At 35.6% G+C, this 20184-nt stretch overlaps 1 protein-coding gene across 5 annotated transcripts in view; it reads right to left on the bottom strand.

Moving 5' to 3' along the window:
• The window catches only part of RNF24 (ring finger protein 24), a 73664-nt gene that overhangs the window by 16291 nt on the left and 37189 nt on the right, over positions 1-20184 (bottom strand). For 4 of the 5 annotated variants that reach the window (XM_042980853.1, XM_042980850.1, XM_042980852.1 and 1 more), the window contains 3 exons: positions 9731-9880; positions 3558-3600; positions 1058-1099 (listed from right to left, as the gene is read on the bottom strand). In XM_042980853.1, the coding sequence (XP_042836787.1) occupies positions 1058-1099; positions 3558-3600; positions 9731-9873 (228 nt within the window). In that variant the 5' untranslated portion in view covers positions 9874-9880. Of the gene's footprint in view, positions 1-1057; positions 1100-3557; positions 3601-9730; positions 9881-11208; positions 11381-20184 lie in introns of all 5 variants that reach the window. The other variant, XM_042980851.1, reaches the window with a different exon arrangement.

Consider the following 20184-nt stretch of genomic DNA (forward strand, 5'->3'; position numbering starts at 1 on the left):
TGCTGTCCCTCTCAAAATAAATGAACATTAAAAAAAATTCTCATAGACAATGTGTATGAAAGTGTACAGCAGGATACACACATACTTTTGATTTACGTTACAAAGCACAGTAAAATTGTGAACACCTGGGAGCCAACCATGCAACCTCATCACTAGACAATCCCAAGGAATCATATCTTCCCTTATGTTCTTCTCTATTCTATCCCCTTGCCTCATCTCCCCAAATCCCCACCCCCAAGAAGTAATCATTGTCTCTTTTGTGCCATTGATATGAAGGAACTACTAGGAATATTTTTAAGAGTGAAAGTAGTGCAAACTCATCTTGAGTAGAAAAACAAATTTGTATCTATCTACTACTCATATCAGGGACAACATGCAGCATCCCTATTACTATGAAATCTTACATCAGCACCATTTCTATTAAAAATATGAGTTGTAATACTCTTTTTTAAAAAAATTGCTTTTAACGTTTATTCATTTTTGAGGGATAGAGTGTGAGCAGGGAGGGGCAGAGAGAGAGGGAGACACAGAATCCAATGCAGGCTCCAGGCTCTGAGCTGTCAGCACAGAGCCTGATGCAGGGTGTGAACCCACGAATAGGGAGATCATGACCTGAGCTGAAGTCGGACACTTAACTGACTGAGCCACCTAGGCACCCGAGTTACATTACTCTCTTATGTCTTCTCACAATTGATTTTTATGTGACCTCACTTTCAATTATCCTATTAAGGGCTGATAAAAATAAGCCTAATTTTTTTAACTTCTTAAAATAAAGATAGTTAAGCATATCACTTCTATTAGATAATAGCTCAAGAAAAGATTAAAACGCTTAACAGGGGGCCTGGCTCAGTTGGTGATCGACTCTTGATTTCAGTTCAGGCCATGATCTCATGGTTTGTGGGATCAAGCCCCACGTCTAGCTCAGCACTAACAGCATGGAGCCTGCTTGGAATTCTCTCTCTCCCTCCCTCTCTGCCCCTTCCCCAGTCGTTCTCTCTCTCTCTCAAAATAAATTAATAAACTTGAAAAAAAGATTAAATATTTATAGGCAACTTACCTCATGTAAATTCAGTTCTTTTACTTTCTCTTTTAATATAACCTGTAAGACATAAAAGTATGTCACACTCATTTAAATGTGTAATTAAAAAATATCTCATTATACTCACACATATTTTTCTATTGTATATGTTACTCATTTCCCCTCTTATTCAATATTAGAGAAAATCTCTTTTATAGCTTGAGACAGAACATTTTTTTAGCAACATTCTTTCTTTGAAAAAAAATTTTTTTTAATGTTTATTTTTGAAGGAGAGAGAGATAGACCACAAGCGGGGGAGGGGCAGCTAGTGAGGGAGACACAGAATCTGAAATGGGCTCCAGGCTCTGAGCTGTCAGCACAGAGCCCAACACAGGGCTCAAACTCATGAACCGTGAGATCATGACCTGAGCTGAAGTCAGATGCTTAACCAACTGAGCCAGCCAGGTGCCCCAGCAACATTTTTTCAACTTGAGCAATGATGCAATGTTCTCCCAAAAAGCAATTTTAAATCCCTTTGGGTATAGATTAACTTTTAGGAAAAGACATTAATACATTCTCATCTGGACTAAGTGCTAACCTAGGAGGAAAATAAATGAGGTCGACTCTCATGGTTCAGTAAAACACAGTATTGGCTGATGGGAAGTGAACGATTACTAATATATAAAAGATTAAAAAATAAGGTCAATCTTAATTTTAGAAGTTTTGCTTATTATTTTGCATTACTATCCCCAGGAAATTTTAGCTCTACCCAGACTTATGTAAATGAACTTAAAATTCATCCAGTCCCTAACCTGACTCTGTGGTGACTGGATACCAGTTAAAAAAAAATGCCAAGTGATACGAGGATGGATTATTATTTAAAAAGAAAGTTTCTGAGAATAAACAGCTTATTAGAACTACATGCCATCTTAAAGTGAAAAAACAGGCAAGTGAAATTTGGAGAAAATCTCCCAATTTTGAGTATCTTATATTCCTGAACCAAAAATGGTTTTCAGGGCATATTACATTATCAGAAATCAAAAGCTACCATCCGGCTACACAGGGATGTACTAAATTTCCAACTCAGTAGATTTTAAAGACCATTTTACTTTCTGTCTTCTTACTGTATTAATTCTATCAGTCAATTTCACTTCTTGAATAACCATCAAGGCCAATTTTACTTTCTACTTAGCTTACATACAAATCTTATAGGCTGTCAAGTTTACGATAATGTTGAGACAACAGGATTCATTCATTTAGAAAAACTGAAACATTCAACTCTGTGTATAAATCCCACATGAGACCTATGGGAAAGAGCGTGGGGTTACCTATGAACATCAGTGTATACATCTAAGGAACTTGACAAGGAGCTCAGGTTTCAAAAAGACACGAACAAAAGATGTATAAAAAAAGATACGTAATCCTAAAACAGTGACATGGTCCTGTAGTGTCAGTGTCAGTTAAAGGTTAAAGGCCCAGGGGCGCCTGGGTGCCTCAGTTGGTTGAGCGGCCGGCTTCGGCTCAGGTCATGATCTCACAGTCCGTGAGTTCGAGCCCCACGTCGGGCTCTGTGCTGACAGCTTAGAGCCTGGAGCCTGTTTCAGATTCTGTGTCTCCTTCTCTCTGACCCTCCCCCATTCATGCTCTGTCTCTCTCTGTCTCAAAAATAAATAAACGTTAAAAAAAAAAATTAAAAAAAAAAAAAAAAAAGTTAAAGGCCCAAATAAGCTAAAGCTTGCCCCACAACCCTTCAAAAAAAACCAACAACAAAACCCAACAAAAAAACTAAAAAAAAAAAAAAAAAAAAAAAAAAGCAAACAAAATCTAAACAACAGAAAGCAAAAAACTAAGGACAACAAAAATAATTTCATACTTTTGACCAAAACAAAATTAAGGAACACCTAGACCCACTGTTTGGAGTAAAATGTTAATGGATGACACATGGAAGAAAAAACAAATTTTACTTGGCCGTCAAGAAAAGCTAAGTTTATTACCTTAAAAAACAAATCAGTAAAAGGATGATAGTACAAAGGGCTAGGGGTTAACAATAATGACCCAAGTATTTGGATTTCTGGTGGTGTGACATTAATAGAAAGGGGGAGGAGATGAGATCACTATAATACAACTGGTCCCCTCTGAGGAGCTGGTGTCTTCTACTGGAAGAGGTGAAAAAAAAAAATTCATTTCATGGAATCTCTGAATGCCACTAGATTAACCATAGCTTTAAGGATTATAAACCACAGCATCTCCCTTTAGCAAAATGTTGGCTAAACCTCCCTGTTATATTATTATATCATCTGAACTTTCTATAACTTCAAATAATACTTAAAGAAAATACTTAAAGAAGTTGACCTATTTTGTATTACAAACTGGCAAGTGAAATGCTAAAATGAACGCAAGTAAATTCAGCCCCAGATTAAAATATGAGTGGAAACCTAAATTCTCATTTTTTGGCAACAAAACAAAACAAACAAAAAACAACCAAAAAAACAAAACAAAAAACATAAAGATCAAAGCCAATCTGAAGTAAATTTCTCACCTGTTTGTAGGCATAAAATTCTTTGTGTGCTTGATGTCTTAGCCTAAAAGACAGAATATGAGTAATGTGATATTGAGGTTTCCAATGTAACAATTTGATAAAAATCTTAAACAGATTTTTGATATTAATTTATATCATTTATTGTTTAAAATCCAAAACCTTTATCCTGAAAAATACCCACATGACCTGTTACCATGTTATGACAATAACCATAAAATATTATCAAAATATTAACTCAAGTGAAATCTCATTAAAACAAAATTTTAACACAACAAATATTTTAATGAACAAGCCTCAATTTATATTGGTGATAGTCCACTGGTTTCAGTAATATTTAATATATTACATTTTTCTTAATTAAAAAAATTAAGTATAACATCCATCTAATAATGTACAAAAACTTTAAGAATACAGTTAAATATGTTAAAATATATGTATTTATACACTGCTGTAACTATCACCCAGATCAAGATATAGAACATTTCCAGGACCCCTGAAATGACTCGTCCCAATCGGTATCTACTCCTAAGAGGTACCCACTATCTTGATTTCTACCATTACAGATTAACTGTGCTTGTTTTAAGCTTCACATAAATGGATCACTTGGTACACTTTTTATGTTGGCTTTCAGCTAACAAATACTTGTGAAATTCATCCATATTGCAGTAAATCTTTCTGACTGACATATAGTGCTCCACTGTGTGAATATAAGACTATCCATTCCACTGTTGATGAATATTTAGGTTACTTCCAGTTTGGGGCTATTATAAAGCTGCTATACAAATTCTTCTACATGTCTTTTAGCAGACATATAGACTCAATTCTGTTGAGTATATACGTAGGAGTAGAATTGCTAGTCAAAATGCTTATACCAATTTCTACTCCTAGATGTAATGCATGAGAGCTCTAGCTGTTTTACATTTTTGCCACTACTTGGTAGGGTTGATTAAAAATTTTTTTAGCTGGACTAAAGCCCAGGGCTCTGTCGGTTAAGCATCAGACTTTGGTCAGGTCTTGATCTCATGGTTCGTGGGTTCGAGCCCTGTGTTGGGCCCTGTGCTGACAGCTCAAAGCCTGGAGCCTGTTTCAGATTCTGTGCCTCCCTCTCTCTCTCTGCCTCTTCCCCATTTGTGCTCTGTCTCCCTCTTAAAAATAAACATTAAAAAAAAATTTAGCCAATCTGACAGGCCTATTCAGTGGTATCTCATTTCAGTTTTAATTTGCATTTCCCAAATGATGTTAAGAACCCTTTTATATGCTTATTGTCCATTTGTATATCTTCCTTTAAAAAATACCTATTTGGGTCTTTAAAAAATGAGTTACCTTTTTCTTATCAATTTTTCTTTACATATATTATATATATATTAGATATCTAATATATCTAATATATATATGTATACATACATATATTAGATATACTCTGTTGGGTCTATGTACTGCAATTATCTCCTACTCTGTGGCTTGCATTTTCACTCTCTTGATGGGTGTATCTTTTGATGAACAGAAGCTTTTAATTTAAATTAAGTCTAATTTATAAACTCTTCCCAATAATGTCAGTTCTTTTTGTGTCCAGTTAAAGAAATCTCTGTCTACCCCTAGATCATGAAGATATTCTCTTGTGTGTACTGTGAAAACAATGTGTTATTTTACCTATCACATTTAGGTATCCATTTGAAATTACTTACAATCCATCTGAAATTAGTCTTTATGTATATGATGTGAGTAGGGGTTAAGATTCTTTTTATCCACATGCAGATTTTCATTTGACTCATTTATTGAAAAGTCCCTATTTTCCCTTTTGCATTTCAGTGGCATATCTGTTGGAAGACAGACCCAATATGTGGGTCTGTTTCTAGAGTTTCTATTCTGTTCCACTGGTCTATTTGCCTGTTCTTGTATACTAGGTTGAACAGTGTAAAAAATTCATGTCTGCTGGAACCTCAGAATGTAGCCCTATTTGGAAATAGAGTCTTTGTAGATTATTTAGTTAAAATGAAGTCATATTGGGATTAGGGTAGACCCTAAATCCAATACAACTGGTGTCCTTAGAAGAGAAGAGAGAACATACAGAAACACAGGGAAGAAGGCCAGGTAAAGATAGAGACAGACTGAAATGATACAGCTACAAGCCAAAGAACATCAAGGATTTCTGGTAACTACCAGGAACTAGCAGAGGCAAGGAAAGATCCTCTCTTAGAGCCTTCGGAGGAAGCATGGACCTGCTGACACCTTGATTTCAAACTTCTAGCCTTCAGAACTGGATTTAATGTTTATTTATTTTTGAGTCAGAGAGAGCGCGAGCAGGGCAGGGGCAGAGAGAGAGGGAGACACAGAATCCAAAGCAGGCTCCAGGCTCTGAGCCGTCAATGCAGAGCTGGACATGGGGCTCGAATCCACAAATCATGGGATGAGATCATGACCTGAGCTGGCCAAAGTTGCATGCTTAACTGAGCCACCCAGGTGCCCCTAGTGGGTTAGGTGTATTAAATGCATTTTTGATTATGATATTCTCAACTTACATTGGGTTTACTGGGATGTAACCCCACTGTAAGTTGAGGAAGATCTGTACGTGTATATTGTTCTCCAGTTACTTTCATCTCTGTCTTAAAAAGGTATTCTCCTACTTAAAACTAATAGCAGTATAGGGATGCTTGGCTGGCTCACTTGGAAGAGTTATGCAACTCTTGATCTCAGGGTCATGAGTTCTAGCCCCACATTGGATGTAGAGATTACTTAAATAAACTTAAAAAAAAAAAAAAGAACTAATACCACTATAACTTTTAAGTGTGTCTCCTCTCACCTCCATGGTTCATTCCTTCTCACAAATCCTTCACAACTAGCTCACTCTCCTTAATACTATTTATATTATACTGTATTTATTAATATGCCTGAATCTCTTAAGACAAACACCAAAATACTTCCTTGATTCTATAGCAAACTGCACACCTACCCTATCCCAACCTAGTCTTTTCTCAGCCAAGATTCTTCAAAGAGGAGGTCATATTTCTTGTATTCATTTTCACCTGCTGGTCAGGCCTTGCCCCATTACAGTCCACCTTTCATCACCCCTGTATCCATGCTACTGAAACTTTTCTAACTAAAATTATAGACGCAAGCTTAATTCTCAAATGTAATGGGAACTTTTGACATAACTGACTTAATCCACTGAAATGCTACTTGTGGGGTTCCTGTCCTATGATTTTTCTTCCTATCTTCTTCTATCCCCTTCTAGTCTCTTCTATGGGATCCTCTTAAATATCAGTGTTTTCCTAGGATTTTGTCCTGGATCCATTTTATTTCTCTATACACATTCTTTCTAGGGGACCCTCCTGGCCTCAGCTTCTACCTATTATTACATGACTCCCTTTTTCTAGACAGATTTCTTATAAGCTTTAGACCTATATATCCAACTGTGTACTAAATATTTTGACTGTTACACAAAAAAACTGTCATCCCATGTCTAAAATGGAATCTATCATCTTTCCACCCCAAACTTGCCTGTTTAGCTCTATAAAGGGACTGCTATCTTCCCAGCTGCCTAAACCAGAAGTCCAGGAACAATTCTGAGCACATCTTTTCTTGTCCATCATTAATATCTGGTCACCAAATTCTGTTCATTTTCACCACCCAAATATTACTCACAACCATCCATAACACCCTATGTAGCTCTACTGTCATTATCTTGGTTTAAGACCTTAAAATTTTTGTTAGATAACTCAAAATCCCCCCTATAACTTTAGTTTTCAATTTTTTCTTATTTTTAAGTGTTTATTTTTGAGAGAGAGAGAGAATATGAATGGCCTGAGAATGAGAATGAATGGGGGAGGGGCAGACAGAGAGGGAGCCACAGAATCCAAAGCAGGCTCTGGGTTATCAGCACTGAGACCAATGTGGGACTCAAACCCAGAAACTGTGGGATCATGACCTAAGCTGAAGTCGGATGCTCAACTGACTGAGCCACTTAAGATGCCCCAGCTTTGATCATTTTAAAGGAGCTGAATCCATAAATCTCCAGATTAACTGCAAATGACTTGTTAAATCCAAATTTAATATATGAAAGGTTAAAACTAACACTAGGTTCATCAGAAAGGAAAAGCTCCTTACATCATGATTTAATTTTCAAAATGGTACCACTGACTTGTAAATGAAGTTTAGAAATGTTTGAACATTTCTAAAAGATTGGTTTCTCTAATTAGACAAGATAATTTTATTTTAGTATAGCAGATCCCCACTTATTTGCTTTGTTAGATAAATAATAAAAAAGATACAGAAAGGATAAAATGAAGTACAATGGTAATATATGAAGACAACCGTTATCATTTTTTTCCCTTTCTCTACCTATTTGCTTGATTATTCAAAGGAATACAATGAAGTAAAATGGTGTTTCACAATTGATTTCTCAAAAAACTTACCCAGAATCACAATTGGTATATTAGTGTTTTTCTTAAAACAAGGTTAAAGGCTTAATTCTTAGACATAGTAATAAAAACTATACTATGAGCTAGCTTGAATATTTTAGAATATTTTACATATATAAAACTCCTTCATTAATGAATCTTTAAAAAATCTTTTGTGGGGCACCTGGGTGGCTCGGTCGGTTAAGCATCCGACTTCGGCTCAGGTCATGATCTCACGGTCCGTGAGTTCGAGCCCCGCGTCAGGCTCTGTGCTGACAGCTCAGAGCCTGGAGCCTGTTTCAGATTCTGTGTCTCCCTCTCTCTCTGCCCCTCCCCTGTTCATGCTCTGTCTCTCTCTGTCTCAAAAATAAATAAATGTTAAAATTAAAAAAAAAAATTTTTTTTGTTATATTATATTATTTTATCTTTTAAAATATAATTTGGTTTCAAATATTAAATTCACAAATTTCTTAGTTAAAACCACTATTTATAGCAAAACCAAAAAATTTAGTAGATCTGAGAAAAGAAATAACAACAACAAAAAATCAGCAGTCCTCTGCCATCCTCCCCAAAGATAATCATATTTTAAGGTTATGAGGTCCTGTTTTTGCTATGGCTAATTCCTTCATTCAAAAAAAAAAAAAAAGCCAAATATTTACATAACATTTATCAAACTATTATTAAAAAAATGTTAGAAAAAAGAAATTTCTGCAAATAACATTTTTCCTAAATGCTATAATTATATTAGTTAAGTGTTTATTTATTACTCTGAGAAAGACCTAAAAATCCTAAGTAGCCAGCATATCTATGAGAGGTAAGAAGTGATTACATTTTGTGAGAACTTCAAAAAAGATTCAATTTCTGTAGGAATGTAGACTTATTTATCAGAATATTGGAAACAATACACTAAATTCATTCAAATTTGACCATCAGTGAGTAGTCACTGGTGGCAACAATTAATTATTGCTTAAAGACATCTGATGAGGGTACGTATCATAACCATAATCACATTCTGTACAAGCACTAAAAATTGTTAGAGGTGTAGGTGTTTAATAAAATCCAACTTTCTACTCTTTTACTCATAAAGCTCTTTGAACAATACAGTATATTAATTTTTACAGTCTTTAAGTTTCAGCTTTGAAAACTTAAAAAGAATAAGACGTTTGTTTAAACAATTATGAGTAAGTCAACTGTGAATCTTTACTGGCCAAATCCATTACTCCTTCATGTGAGGTGTTATCCTTTGTCACTTCTCCATACACGTGCTGCAGAGCTTTTGGAATATTTAGTGTTTTATGCAGATAATCAATCACCTGAACACTTGACCAAAGGAACTTAAAATCTTAAGAGACCACAAGAACCTGTTTAAAGGCTTGGACCTTGTCTTGGACATTGTTTTCTAATCCCTAATGACTTTAGCTAACAATGACGCAACACCATCCTTGAAAAGATATCTTGAAATCTTTGTGAATGTAGATTAAATCTTGGGAACAGATAATAAATGTATCTGGACCAGGTGCTAATATGTTAGAAAAATAAATGGGGGCAATTTTCTTCTATAGAGTAAAACACATCCATCAACAAATAGGATTGAAGACTGTATAAAGGTGTTTTATTCATTAGTAACTAACTCACAGAAGGTTAAAATGTTTAGCAACCTTAATTTTAGAAAATTTGCTAATTATTGCACATATACAATTTTTTAACCTAAGGGCAAAAAGCTGATTTATAATTGATTAATATATTCTGAAGTAACACAGAATGAAAACTGATTACCTAATCAAGTAGCAACAGAAGAGTAAACTAAGGATGAAGACAAATATAGCAGTGCCAAAAACCACAATATATATGTTGAGAGGCAGATTCTGGAATCCAATATTAGGCATCCTGAAGTTGTAATGTGGGAAATCCGAGCTCATGGATGAACTGTGAGGGGGAAGAAAAGAAAGGAAAAAAATTAGGTTATAAAGACTAAGAACCAAGATAGCATTATCTTTGAATGTATATAGACGCAATAATTTTCTTAAGACTTGACCCCATTTGAAATAAATATGATAGACAAAGAGTTAATATTCTTGCCATTCATTTATCATGCTATAAATATATTTTATTTTTAAAAATTTGTTTTTTAAAGATCATCAGTTTATTTGAAAGGTGATCACCAGAGGATAGCACTTTAAATTTCCAATATTGATAAATTTTAAATTGTGACAATTTAAAGTTATAAATAAGGTTATTTTCCCTTCCTTTAACACATCATAATATTGTTTTAAGGACTACAATGAAATATTTTAGGCTGAAAACTTTCTTAGTATCCTCTTAAAAAGGTTTTGAATTTCTTGTCTAGTTGTGGAGTTTTTTTTCCCCCTTTCTTTTAAATTTAAATTTTAGTTAATATACAGTGCAATACTGGTTTCAGGAGTAGAATTCAGGGATTCATCACTTACATACATCACCCAACTAGCCCATCTCCCACCTCCCTCCGTCAACCCATAGTTTGTTCTTTATCATTAAGAGTCTCTTGTGGTTTGTTTCTCTTCTCTTCCTCCGCTCCTTCCCATATGTTCATCTGTTTTGTTTCTTAAATTCCACATATGAGTGAAACATGTTATTTCTCTTTCTCTGACTGACTTACTTCATTTAGCATAATACACATCATTGCAAATGGTAAGATTTCATTCTTTTTGATGGCTGAGTATATATATACATACCACATGTATGTATATGTCCATTCTTCTTTATCCATTCATCAGTCGATGGACATTTGGGCTCTCTCCATAGTTTGGTTATTGTTGATAATGTTGCTATAAACATTAGGGTGTATGTACCCCTTTGAATCTGTATTTTTGTATCCTTTGGGTAAATACCTAATAGTGCAATTGCTGGATAGTAGGGGAGTTCTACTTTTAGCTTCTTGAGGAACCCCCATAGTGTTCTCCAGAATGGCTGCACCAGTTTGCATTCCCACCAACAGTACAGGAGAGTTCCCCTTTCTCTGCATCCTCACCAACACCTGTTATTTTTTGTGTTGTTAATTTTAGCTATTCTGACATGTGTGAGGTGGTACCTCATGATGGTTTTGATTTATATTTCCCTGATGATGAGTGTTATTGGGCATTTTTTCATGTGTCTCAGCCATCTGGATATCTTCTTTGGAAAAGCGTCTATTCATGTCTTCTGCCCATTTCTTAACTGGGTTATTTGTTTTTTGGGTATTGAGTTTGGTAAGTTCTTTATAGATTTTGGATACTAACCATTACCAGATATGCCACTTGCAAATATCCTCTTCCATTCCACAGGCTGTTTTTTGGTCTTGTTGATTGCTTCCCTCACTGTGCAGCTTTTTTTTATCTTGATGAGGTCCCAATAGTTCATGCTTGCTTTTGTTTCCCTTGCCTTCGGTGACAAGTCTAGTAAGAAGTTGCTCTAGACAAGGTCAAAGAGGTTAATGCCCATGTTCTCCTCTAGGATTTTGATGGTTTCCTGTCTCACATTTAAGTCTTCATCCATTTTGAATTTATTTTTGTGTATAGTGTAAGAAAGTGGTCCAGTTTCATTCTTCTCTATGTTGCTGTCCAGTTTCCCCAACACCATTTGTTGAACAGACTTTTTTCCATTGGATATTCTTTCCTGCTTTGTCAAGGATTAGTTGACCATATAGTTGTGGGTATGCCACAAATATTTATTCAGTACTTACTATGTACTTGACACTACTCTAGAAACTTGAGATCCTACCTAAAACACCTTTACAAGTTACATTCATTCATGAAAAGGTACTTCACTGAAGTAATGCCAGGAATCAATAGACATATGAAAAAGTTCAACCTCAAAGTGCAAACTGTGCCCCACCCCGCCAAAACAAAAACAGAACAAGTCTTAAGATCTTAAAAACTTTGTAACCTTTAAAGTAAGGAACATTAATAATGGTAAAATATTGGCAATAACTTAGATATCTCACAAGGAGGTAATGATGAAATAATTTTGTTAAGTCATGTTACAGTATTATGAGGTCATAAAAATCTGTTTCGGAAAATTTTAATGTCAAGGGAAATATAAGGATATGTGGGAAAAATTAAGCAGGATATAGATTGTATATTAAACATGATCCCATGGGGCACCTGAGTGGCTCAGTCGGTTGAGCATCCAATTTCAGCTTAGGTCATAATCACACAGTTTGTGGGTTCAAGCCCTGTGTCGGGCTCTGTGCTGACAGCTCAGAGCCTGGAGCCTGCTTTGGATTCTGTGTCTCCCTCTCTCTTTTCCCCTCCCCTGCTTGCAACTTTGTCTCTCTCTCTCAAAAATAAACAAACATTAAAAAATATTTTTAAAAATGATCCCAATTTTGGAAAAGGTTAAAAAAAAGGATATATATGTACACCTATATGGGTAGTACACACTGGTATGTATGTGTGCGTGTATGGCAGAAAAAAGCCTGAGAGCTAATATGTCAAAATGTTAACGGTGGCTTGTGGTTTATTTTTTTTTTAATTTTTTAATGTTTCATTTATTTTTGAGAGAGAGAGCGAGAGAGAGAGAGAGAGAGACAGAGTGTGAATAGGGGAGGGACAGAGAGAAAGGGAGACACAGAATCTGAAGCGGGCTCCAGGCTCTGAGCTGTCAGCACAGAGCCTGACGCGGGGCTCAAACCCACAAACCGCGAGACACGACCTGAGCCGAAGCTGGATGCTTACCCAACTGAGCCACCCAGTCGCCCCCATTTTGATTTTCTTCTTTTTTTAACTCCCTTTATTAAGTCAGGCCCTGTTCTGAGCATTTTAATGACTTTATTTTATCTCCACATAAAACTTCTATGTAGGTAGGTACCATAATATCTCCCATTTTATAGATGAGGAAACCAAAGATTAGAGAGTTTTGGTCACATAGTCATGACTGACCAAGTATGTACAGGAGCCAGGGCTTCTCCACCTCCAAAGCCAGTGCGCCCTCACCCTATATGTTCTACAATCTTTTTCTTGTGTTGTTCTTATAATCAGAAAACAGCAAATATTGTTTAAACCTTAAAAAGGGGGATATTTCTGTCCGTTTGTTTGGTAATACCGATCTCACCACATAGTTCAAAACCCAAGAATGGAGGCTGCCCCCTTCATTAGATGATGAGCTACAGTAATAAAGTGGCTCATCACACCTTCTCACTAGAACTTTTCTTGTCATTTGGATCCACTGCAAAATGGTCAAAATGAAGACCAACTGTCAGGCTTGATTATCAAGACCACATATTGATAACTAAATTATAACAATCACTACTGCCAAAATCAAAACAAAAGTAAACAAAAACCTACCAAACAAAGCATTTCAACTTTTATTTATATAAGGTAAATTAAAAATATGTTTACTGATTTTTAATGTCTTTCTTGGTTCCGAGTATACTTAAATTGCAGACACTACTGAGATACTGGCTGGCTGTATCTAAAATCTAATGTCTTATTATTACTTTAATTTCCAGCTTCTAATAACTTATACCAGGAAGTCAACAGCACAAAGAACAACTTCATCCCATGGAAACTCTTCTCTGAGAACTTCCAAACATAAATAATGGTTAATATTTAGTTTTGAACTTTCAGCCATTTTCTGCAAGTGCTTTTTTACTCAGATACATAATTTCCTTTTTCCTATACTCAGATCATCTTGGAAGGGAAGGAAAGAATTAAGGACAACTTTACTAAATATATCTAGCACATACATTATAGAGTTGTAAGAAAAGTACAGCTGCACAAAACTTCACCCTTAATCTCCACATTGCTGACAGGGCCTCACCTGATGACCCTTGCTACAGTCAAGACTTTGATGATGTCCTTCAATCCCTTAGAAATATCCCTCACCAGACAAATTGGGCTTGGTAAAAGAACTCTCACTTTAGGAAACAAGAGATTAAACATCCATGCTAGAAGGGCTAACAGAGAGGAAATAGGCAAAAAGAAAGCGGTGTGGTAGAAAAAAGGACAGGTTAATAGTCAGCAACTTCGGATGTTGCTCCCAGGATAACACTAGCTAGATGTCAGCATTTGGCCCATCTATACCTTAATTATCTCATCTTCAAATGGAGTAATGCCTATGCTACCAACTTCATTGGATTCCTGGAAGGATAAAATGAGACCACAGATACTGAAGTGTCTGAGAACTCCAAGAGTCATGACCAAGTACTAAAGTTTTAGTGTGTGTGTGTGTGTGTGTGTGTGTGTGTGCGTGCGCGTGCATTTGGCAGGGACTGGAGGAGGGGTGACATTAAATAAAAGAACATAAAAGAAGCTCTGACAAAGATCAAGTCTCTGGAGAGGATTTCACCAAACCAAGCACTCCTTTCTCAGGGAGCTCCTCTGCACACACTGTCAAGCTTTGTGTCAAGGGGCCTGCCAATCCAGTCCCCAGTGGTAGGAACTGGAAACTTATCCTTTCTAAAGGCAGCCATCAATACAGGCCAGCAGGGCATGTGTCAGTGGTGTTGAGAACACTGCCCTGCAGGAGTCCTTGCACTGGGTGGCACCACCAACAAAGTCTTGAGGAATTTTGAACAGGTACACAGATATGCAGACTGAGAGGTAGCGCTGCCATTAGAGGGGAAAGACATCTACCTTGGTGCTCCTGAGAGCTGGCTGGCTGCTGAGACTTTCCTAGGAGTTCTCCCTTCTTAGCAAGGCCTTACAACCTATTACCAGAGGGGTGAGGTTGGCAGGGGATATGCTGATGCTGAACACATTTTAGGAATTTTCTCCTTTTCCTTTGATGAATGAAATTGCTTAGCTACAATTGATATGTTGGCCCAATAGCTAAGTAGAGGGTGTATTATTCCAAGATGTTAATCCTGGTGTAGTGACACATTAGTTTTAGAATATTTTCATCATAATATCTTTTCAGTATGAGTATTAATAACCCTTTAAAATGTCATCTTTAAAAAGAGAGCCACTATTCATCATCCTAGTAATAAGCATACTTTGCTACTGAGGTATCACAAATGTAAAAGTTACTTAGGAACTGCTCCTTGTGAGGAGAAACAACATACAATATGCGACTGGATTTTACTTGCCATTTCTGACTTAATTCACGTGAAAACCTTTTTCCTCCTTATGAAATTCATAGTTGCTGAAATCTGTAGTTTCAGCCTAAATTTCAAACCATCTATCTAATTAGGTTATTTATAAAAAGAAAGAAAAAGAAAAACACAGAAGATCTGAGTATTTTATGAGCAATGGGATTTCCCACCAAAATACAAGAGATATGGTTCCACAGGGGACCTGAGTTGAACACAATGCACCACAGCTAGACAGGCTACAGTAGTGTTCTTGAAGTGTGTTTGGTAGCCACATACTTCCTAGGCCAGTTCCTGTTCCCTGGACAATATCACATCATCATCTTCCCAGTAGTTAGTATTCTACTTTAGCTTCAAAAATGCTCAGATAGACAGACACCAATAATCAGACTGCTGTATTTTATAATTTATGGTTCACAAACCATTAAAAAAAAAATCCTATACTTGTTTCTTATAATACAAAAGCCCAAGAAAAACTTAAGAACAATTATTTTGGGTTTTTAAAATCTTTTTTTTTTTTTTGAAACATGAGATTTTAATTTACATTAAAAAAATGCACCCATGTTGTATGTACCAGTCAAAGAGTCTGGACAAACGAATACACCCATGTTACTACAACCCTAATCAAGATACAGAACACTTCCATTTACCCAGAAAGTTCCCTTGTACCCCTTTGCAGTTAATCACCACTCCCACTGATCTGATTTCTATCATTACCGATTAATATAACAGAATTCCTGGTTATCTTTTTTAGTTGTATTACTGATTTCATGGAAGAAATTTTCACTATGTCCTTTATATAGGTGTTCCTTTCCATTTTTTAAGTCCTTCTTCAGTGGAGCACTTTCTTTTTTCCTATTGTTTTTTAGGTCTTCAACAGAAGAAACATACAATTCACTTGCCATGTTTTGTCCCAATCAAATTCTACAAGAAAATAAGAACTCTGAGGTGCTCATGAATGAAGCAGTCAAGTCCCTTCTATGGTGAGGCATCTGCTGATATGGACAAGTCTCTAGTAGCTAAGAGAACAGAAGTGCTAGCTACAGCTTAGTCCAGTGGGCTCCCTCATTAAGCTAGGAGGGAATACAAAGGATGTGGATACGCACAGAATTCTTTCTTTTACTGATGTTGTTCTCTAATAAAAGGTGGTTTTCACCTTTTATTTTCATAGAATCATGAAAAAACCTTCGAGTCTATGGTCCTATACAACTGTTGGTGGGCAACATGTATGGCTAATGCACACATAACATGGTCGACACCCAGGACTGCCTAAACATTCTTGTGCACTTCTGCCCCAGTACTATTTCTTGAAAAGATATCGCCTGCCCCATTGAATTGCCTTGGGACCTTAACAGAAAATCAGTTGACCATAAATATGTAAAGATTTATTTCTGGGCTCTGAATTACTTCATTGATCTGTATGTCTTTCTTTATTCCAATTTCACACAGTCTTGACTACCATAACTTTGTGGTAAGTTTTGAAATAAAAAAGTGTTAAGTCCTCCAACTTTGATGTTTTTCAATATTGTTTTGACTATTTTGGTTCTTTGTTATTACAAATAAAATTTAGGATCAGCTTGTTAATTTCTGCAAAAAAGCCAGCTGAGATTTTGAAGGAGATTGCTTTAAATCTATAAATTTGGGAAGAACTGCCATGTCAATAATATTGTCTTCAAATGCATGAACATGGAATTTCTCTCATTTAGATGGTCTTTCATTTCTTTCAGATATGTTTTGTAGTTTTCAGTGTATTAGTCTTGCACTTCTTTTGTCAAATTTATTCCTAAGTGTTTTATCCTTTTTAATGCTACTGTGGATGGAATTGTTTTTTCAAATTTGTTTTGGGTTGTCCAATGTTTATATATAGAAATAAACTGATTTTCTCTATAATGATCTTATATCATGTGACCTTACTGAACTCATTTATTAGTTTTTTTTTATTCCTTTGCATTCCCTAAATGCAGGATGATCACTTCATCTGTGAATAAAGACAGCTTTATATCTTCTTTTCTAATCTGATTGTATTTCATTTTTCTTTCCTGAATTAATTGGCTAGAACCTCCAGTACACTGTTGAAAAGAAGTAGTGAATGCAGACATCCTTTGTTTCCATTCTTAGAGGAAAAGCATTTAGCATTTTATTATTAATTATGATGTTAGGATTTTATGTAGAAATTTTATATGCAAATTTCTTTTATTCCTAATTTGCTGAGAGTATTTAATCATAACAGTCTATTATATTAATTGTTTTCTGATGTTAAATTAATCTTGCATTTCTGGTGTAAATCTCAGTCACAATCATTTTTATATATTCTGGGAATCAGCTTTGTGGAGGATTTATGAAGCTACAGTCATAAAAGATATTGGTCTATAGTTTTCTTTTTTTTTTTATAAAGTTTATTTATTTTGAGAGAGAGAGTGAGTGAGTGAGCAGGGGAGGAGCAGAGAGAGGGAGAGAGAGAGAATTTTAGGCAGGCTCCATGCTGTCAGCACAGAGCCTGATGTGGGGCTCTAACTCACGAACTGTAAGATCATGAACTGAGCCAAAACCAAGAGTTGGACCTTTAACCAATGGAGCCACCTACAGGTGCCCCTGTAGTTTTCCTTTCTTGTGATTTTTTTTTTTTTTTTTTTTTTTTTTTTTTTTTGGCTTTGGTATCAGGCCAATACCCAGGATACCAAGGTATCATGGTAAGATAACATACTAGTCTCAAAATGAGTTGTGAAGTGCCCCAGTTCCTCTATTTTCTGAAAGAGTTCATGAAAAATTGGTATTATTTCTTCTTTAAATGTTTAGTAAAATTCAGTGAGCCTATCTGGGTTTGGGTTTTTCTTTGTGGGAAGACTTCATAAGTTATTCAATTTGTTTACTGTTCTAGGTCTATTCAGATTTTTTATTTCTTGAGTCAGTTCAGTGATTTGGATCTAAGAATATGCCCATTTCATCTGCATTTTAACATTCATCGTTCATGGTATCCCTTTATAATTCTTTTAATTTTTCTAAGATTTGGTAGTGTGTATCCTCTTTCATTCGGGATTTTAGTAAGTTGTATCTTCCTTTTTACTTGATCAGTTTAGCTCAGAGGTTGGTAAACTAAGGCACATGGCTTATTTTCACATAGTCTATAAGCTAGGAATATTTTTCACATTTTAAAAGGTGTGCTAAAAACTCAAACAAACAAGAATATATGAAAAAGACCACCTGTGGCCCTCAAAGCCCCAAATATTCACTCTCTGGTCCCTTATAAAAAAAATTACCAATTCTTGCTTTAGCTAAAGTTCTCAATTTTGTTAATCTTTTCAAAGAACCAACTTTTAATTTTACTGATTTTCCTCTGCATTTCCTTGTTTTGTATTTCATGGATTTCTACTCTGATCTTTATTACATCCTGCCTTCTACTTGGTTTGGGTTTAGTCTGTTCTTTTTCTACTTCCTTATAGTGGAAGCTTAGGTCATGGGTTCGTATTCTTTACTCTTTCACTTTAAAAAAAAAATTATTTACTTATTTGGAGAGACAGTGAGTGCATGCATGAGCAGGAGGGGCAGAAAGAGAAGGAGAGAGAGAATCCCAAGCAGGCTCTGCGCTGTCAGCCTACAGAGCTCAACATGGGGCTCAATCCCACGAACCATGAGATCATGATCTGAGCTGAGATGAAGTCAGATGCTCAACTGACTGAGCCACCCAGGTGCCCCATCTTAACTCTTTTCTAATACAGGCATTTACAGCTATAAATTCTCTCTCTAACCTCTGCTTTAACTAGGTCCCTTTAATTTTTTATAATTATCAAAGATCTATTTTTGGAGCAATTTAAAAAATAATTTATAGAATTTATAAAAAAACAAGTAGCAAATGATTATTACAAAAGTGATACCTTTGAATATAACTTTCAAAATTTTACTTTGTCACATTATTATTATTATTATTTTTTTTTTTTTTTAGAGAAAGAGAGAGAGCGTGATTGGGGTCGGGGCAGAAAGAGAGGGAGACACAGAATCTGAAGCAGGCTCCAGGCTCTGAGCTGTCAGCACAGAGCCTGATACGGGCCTCGAACTCACAAACCATGAAATCATGACCTGAGCTGAAGTCAGACGCTTAACCAACTGAGCTACCCAGGTGCCCTTTGTCACAACTTCTTAAGAGGCATACCCTGCATATGCTTAAAAATTTTTGAGGTGAAATTCACATAACATAAAATTAACCATTTTAAAGTGAGCAATACCAGTGTTATTTAGTGTCTTCACAATGTTGTGCAACCATCACCTCTAAGTCTAAAACATTTCATTACTCTAAATTCAGAGACACCCTGTATCCATGAAACAATCATTCACTACACCTTCTCTACTCCTAGCCTTGGCAATCACCAGGCTATTTTCTCTTCCTATGGATTTACCAATTCTGGATATTTCATATATATAGCATCATTCAATAAATGACCTTAGTATCTGATTTCTTTCTTCGCATGTTTTTGAGGTTTTTACCCATATTGTAGCATGCATCAGTACTTCATTCCTTTTTATGGGTGAACAATATTCCTTGTATGTATATATTACAACTTGTTTATCCATTCATCCGTTGATGGACGTTTGGGTTCTTTCCACCTTTTGGTTACTGTGCTGCTATCAACCTTTGTATATAAGGATTTGCTTTAGCACCTGTTTTAGTTCTTTTATATATATTCCTAGAAGTGGTATTAGTGGGTCATATATATTTCTACATTTAACTTTTTGAGGAACCATCAAACTGTTTTCCACAATGGCTATACCACTTTACATTCCCAGCAGCAATGTACTTTCTTCATAATTCAACTTTCTTCATATTCTCAATAATATTTCTTATTTTCTGTGATTTTTATTTTTTAAAATATCCACTCTCATGGGCATAAAAGTGGCATTTCACTGTGATTTTGATGTACATTTCCCTAATGAGTAGTAACGTTAAACATCATTTTGTATGCTTATTTCACTTGTCTATATTCTTTGGAGAAAAGTCTGTTTAAGTCCTTTGCACATTTTTTAAAATGGACTGTCTTTTTGTTGCTAAGCTAATAAGAGTTCTTTCTGTATTCTGGATACTAAACCCTTAATAGACACATAATTTATAATTATTTTCTCCCATTATGTAGTTTGTCTTTTATGTTTTGATAATTTCCTTAAATGTACAAAAAGATTAAATTTTGGTGAAGTC

Source organism: Panthera tigris, chromosome A3, assembly GCF_018350195.1.
Source record: "Panthera tigris isolate Pti1 chromosome A3, P.tigris_Pti1_mat1.1, whole genome shotgun sequence".
NCBI classification, from domain to species: Eukaryota; Metazoa; Chordata; class Mammalia; order Carnivora; family Felidae; genus Panthera; species Panthera tigris.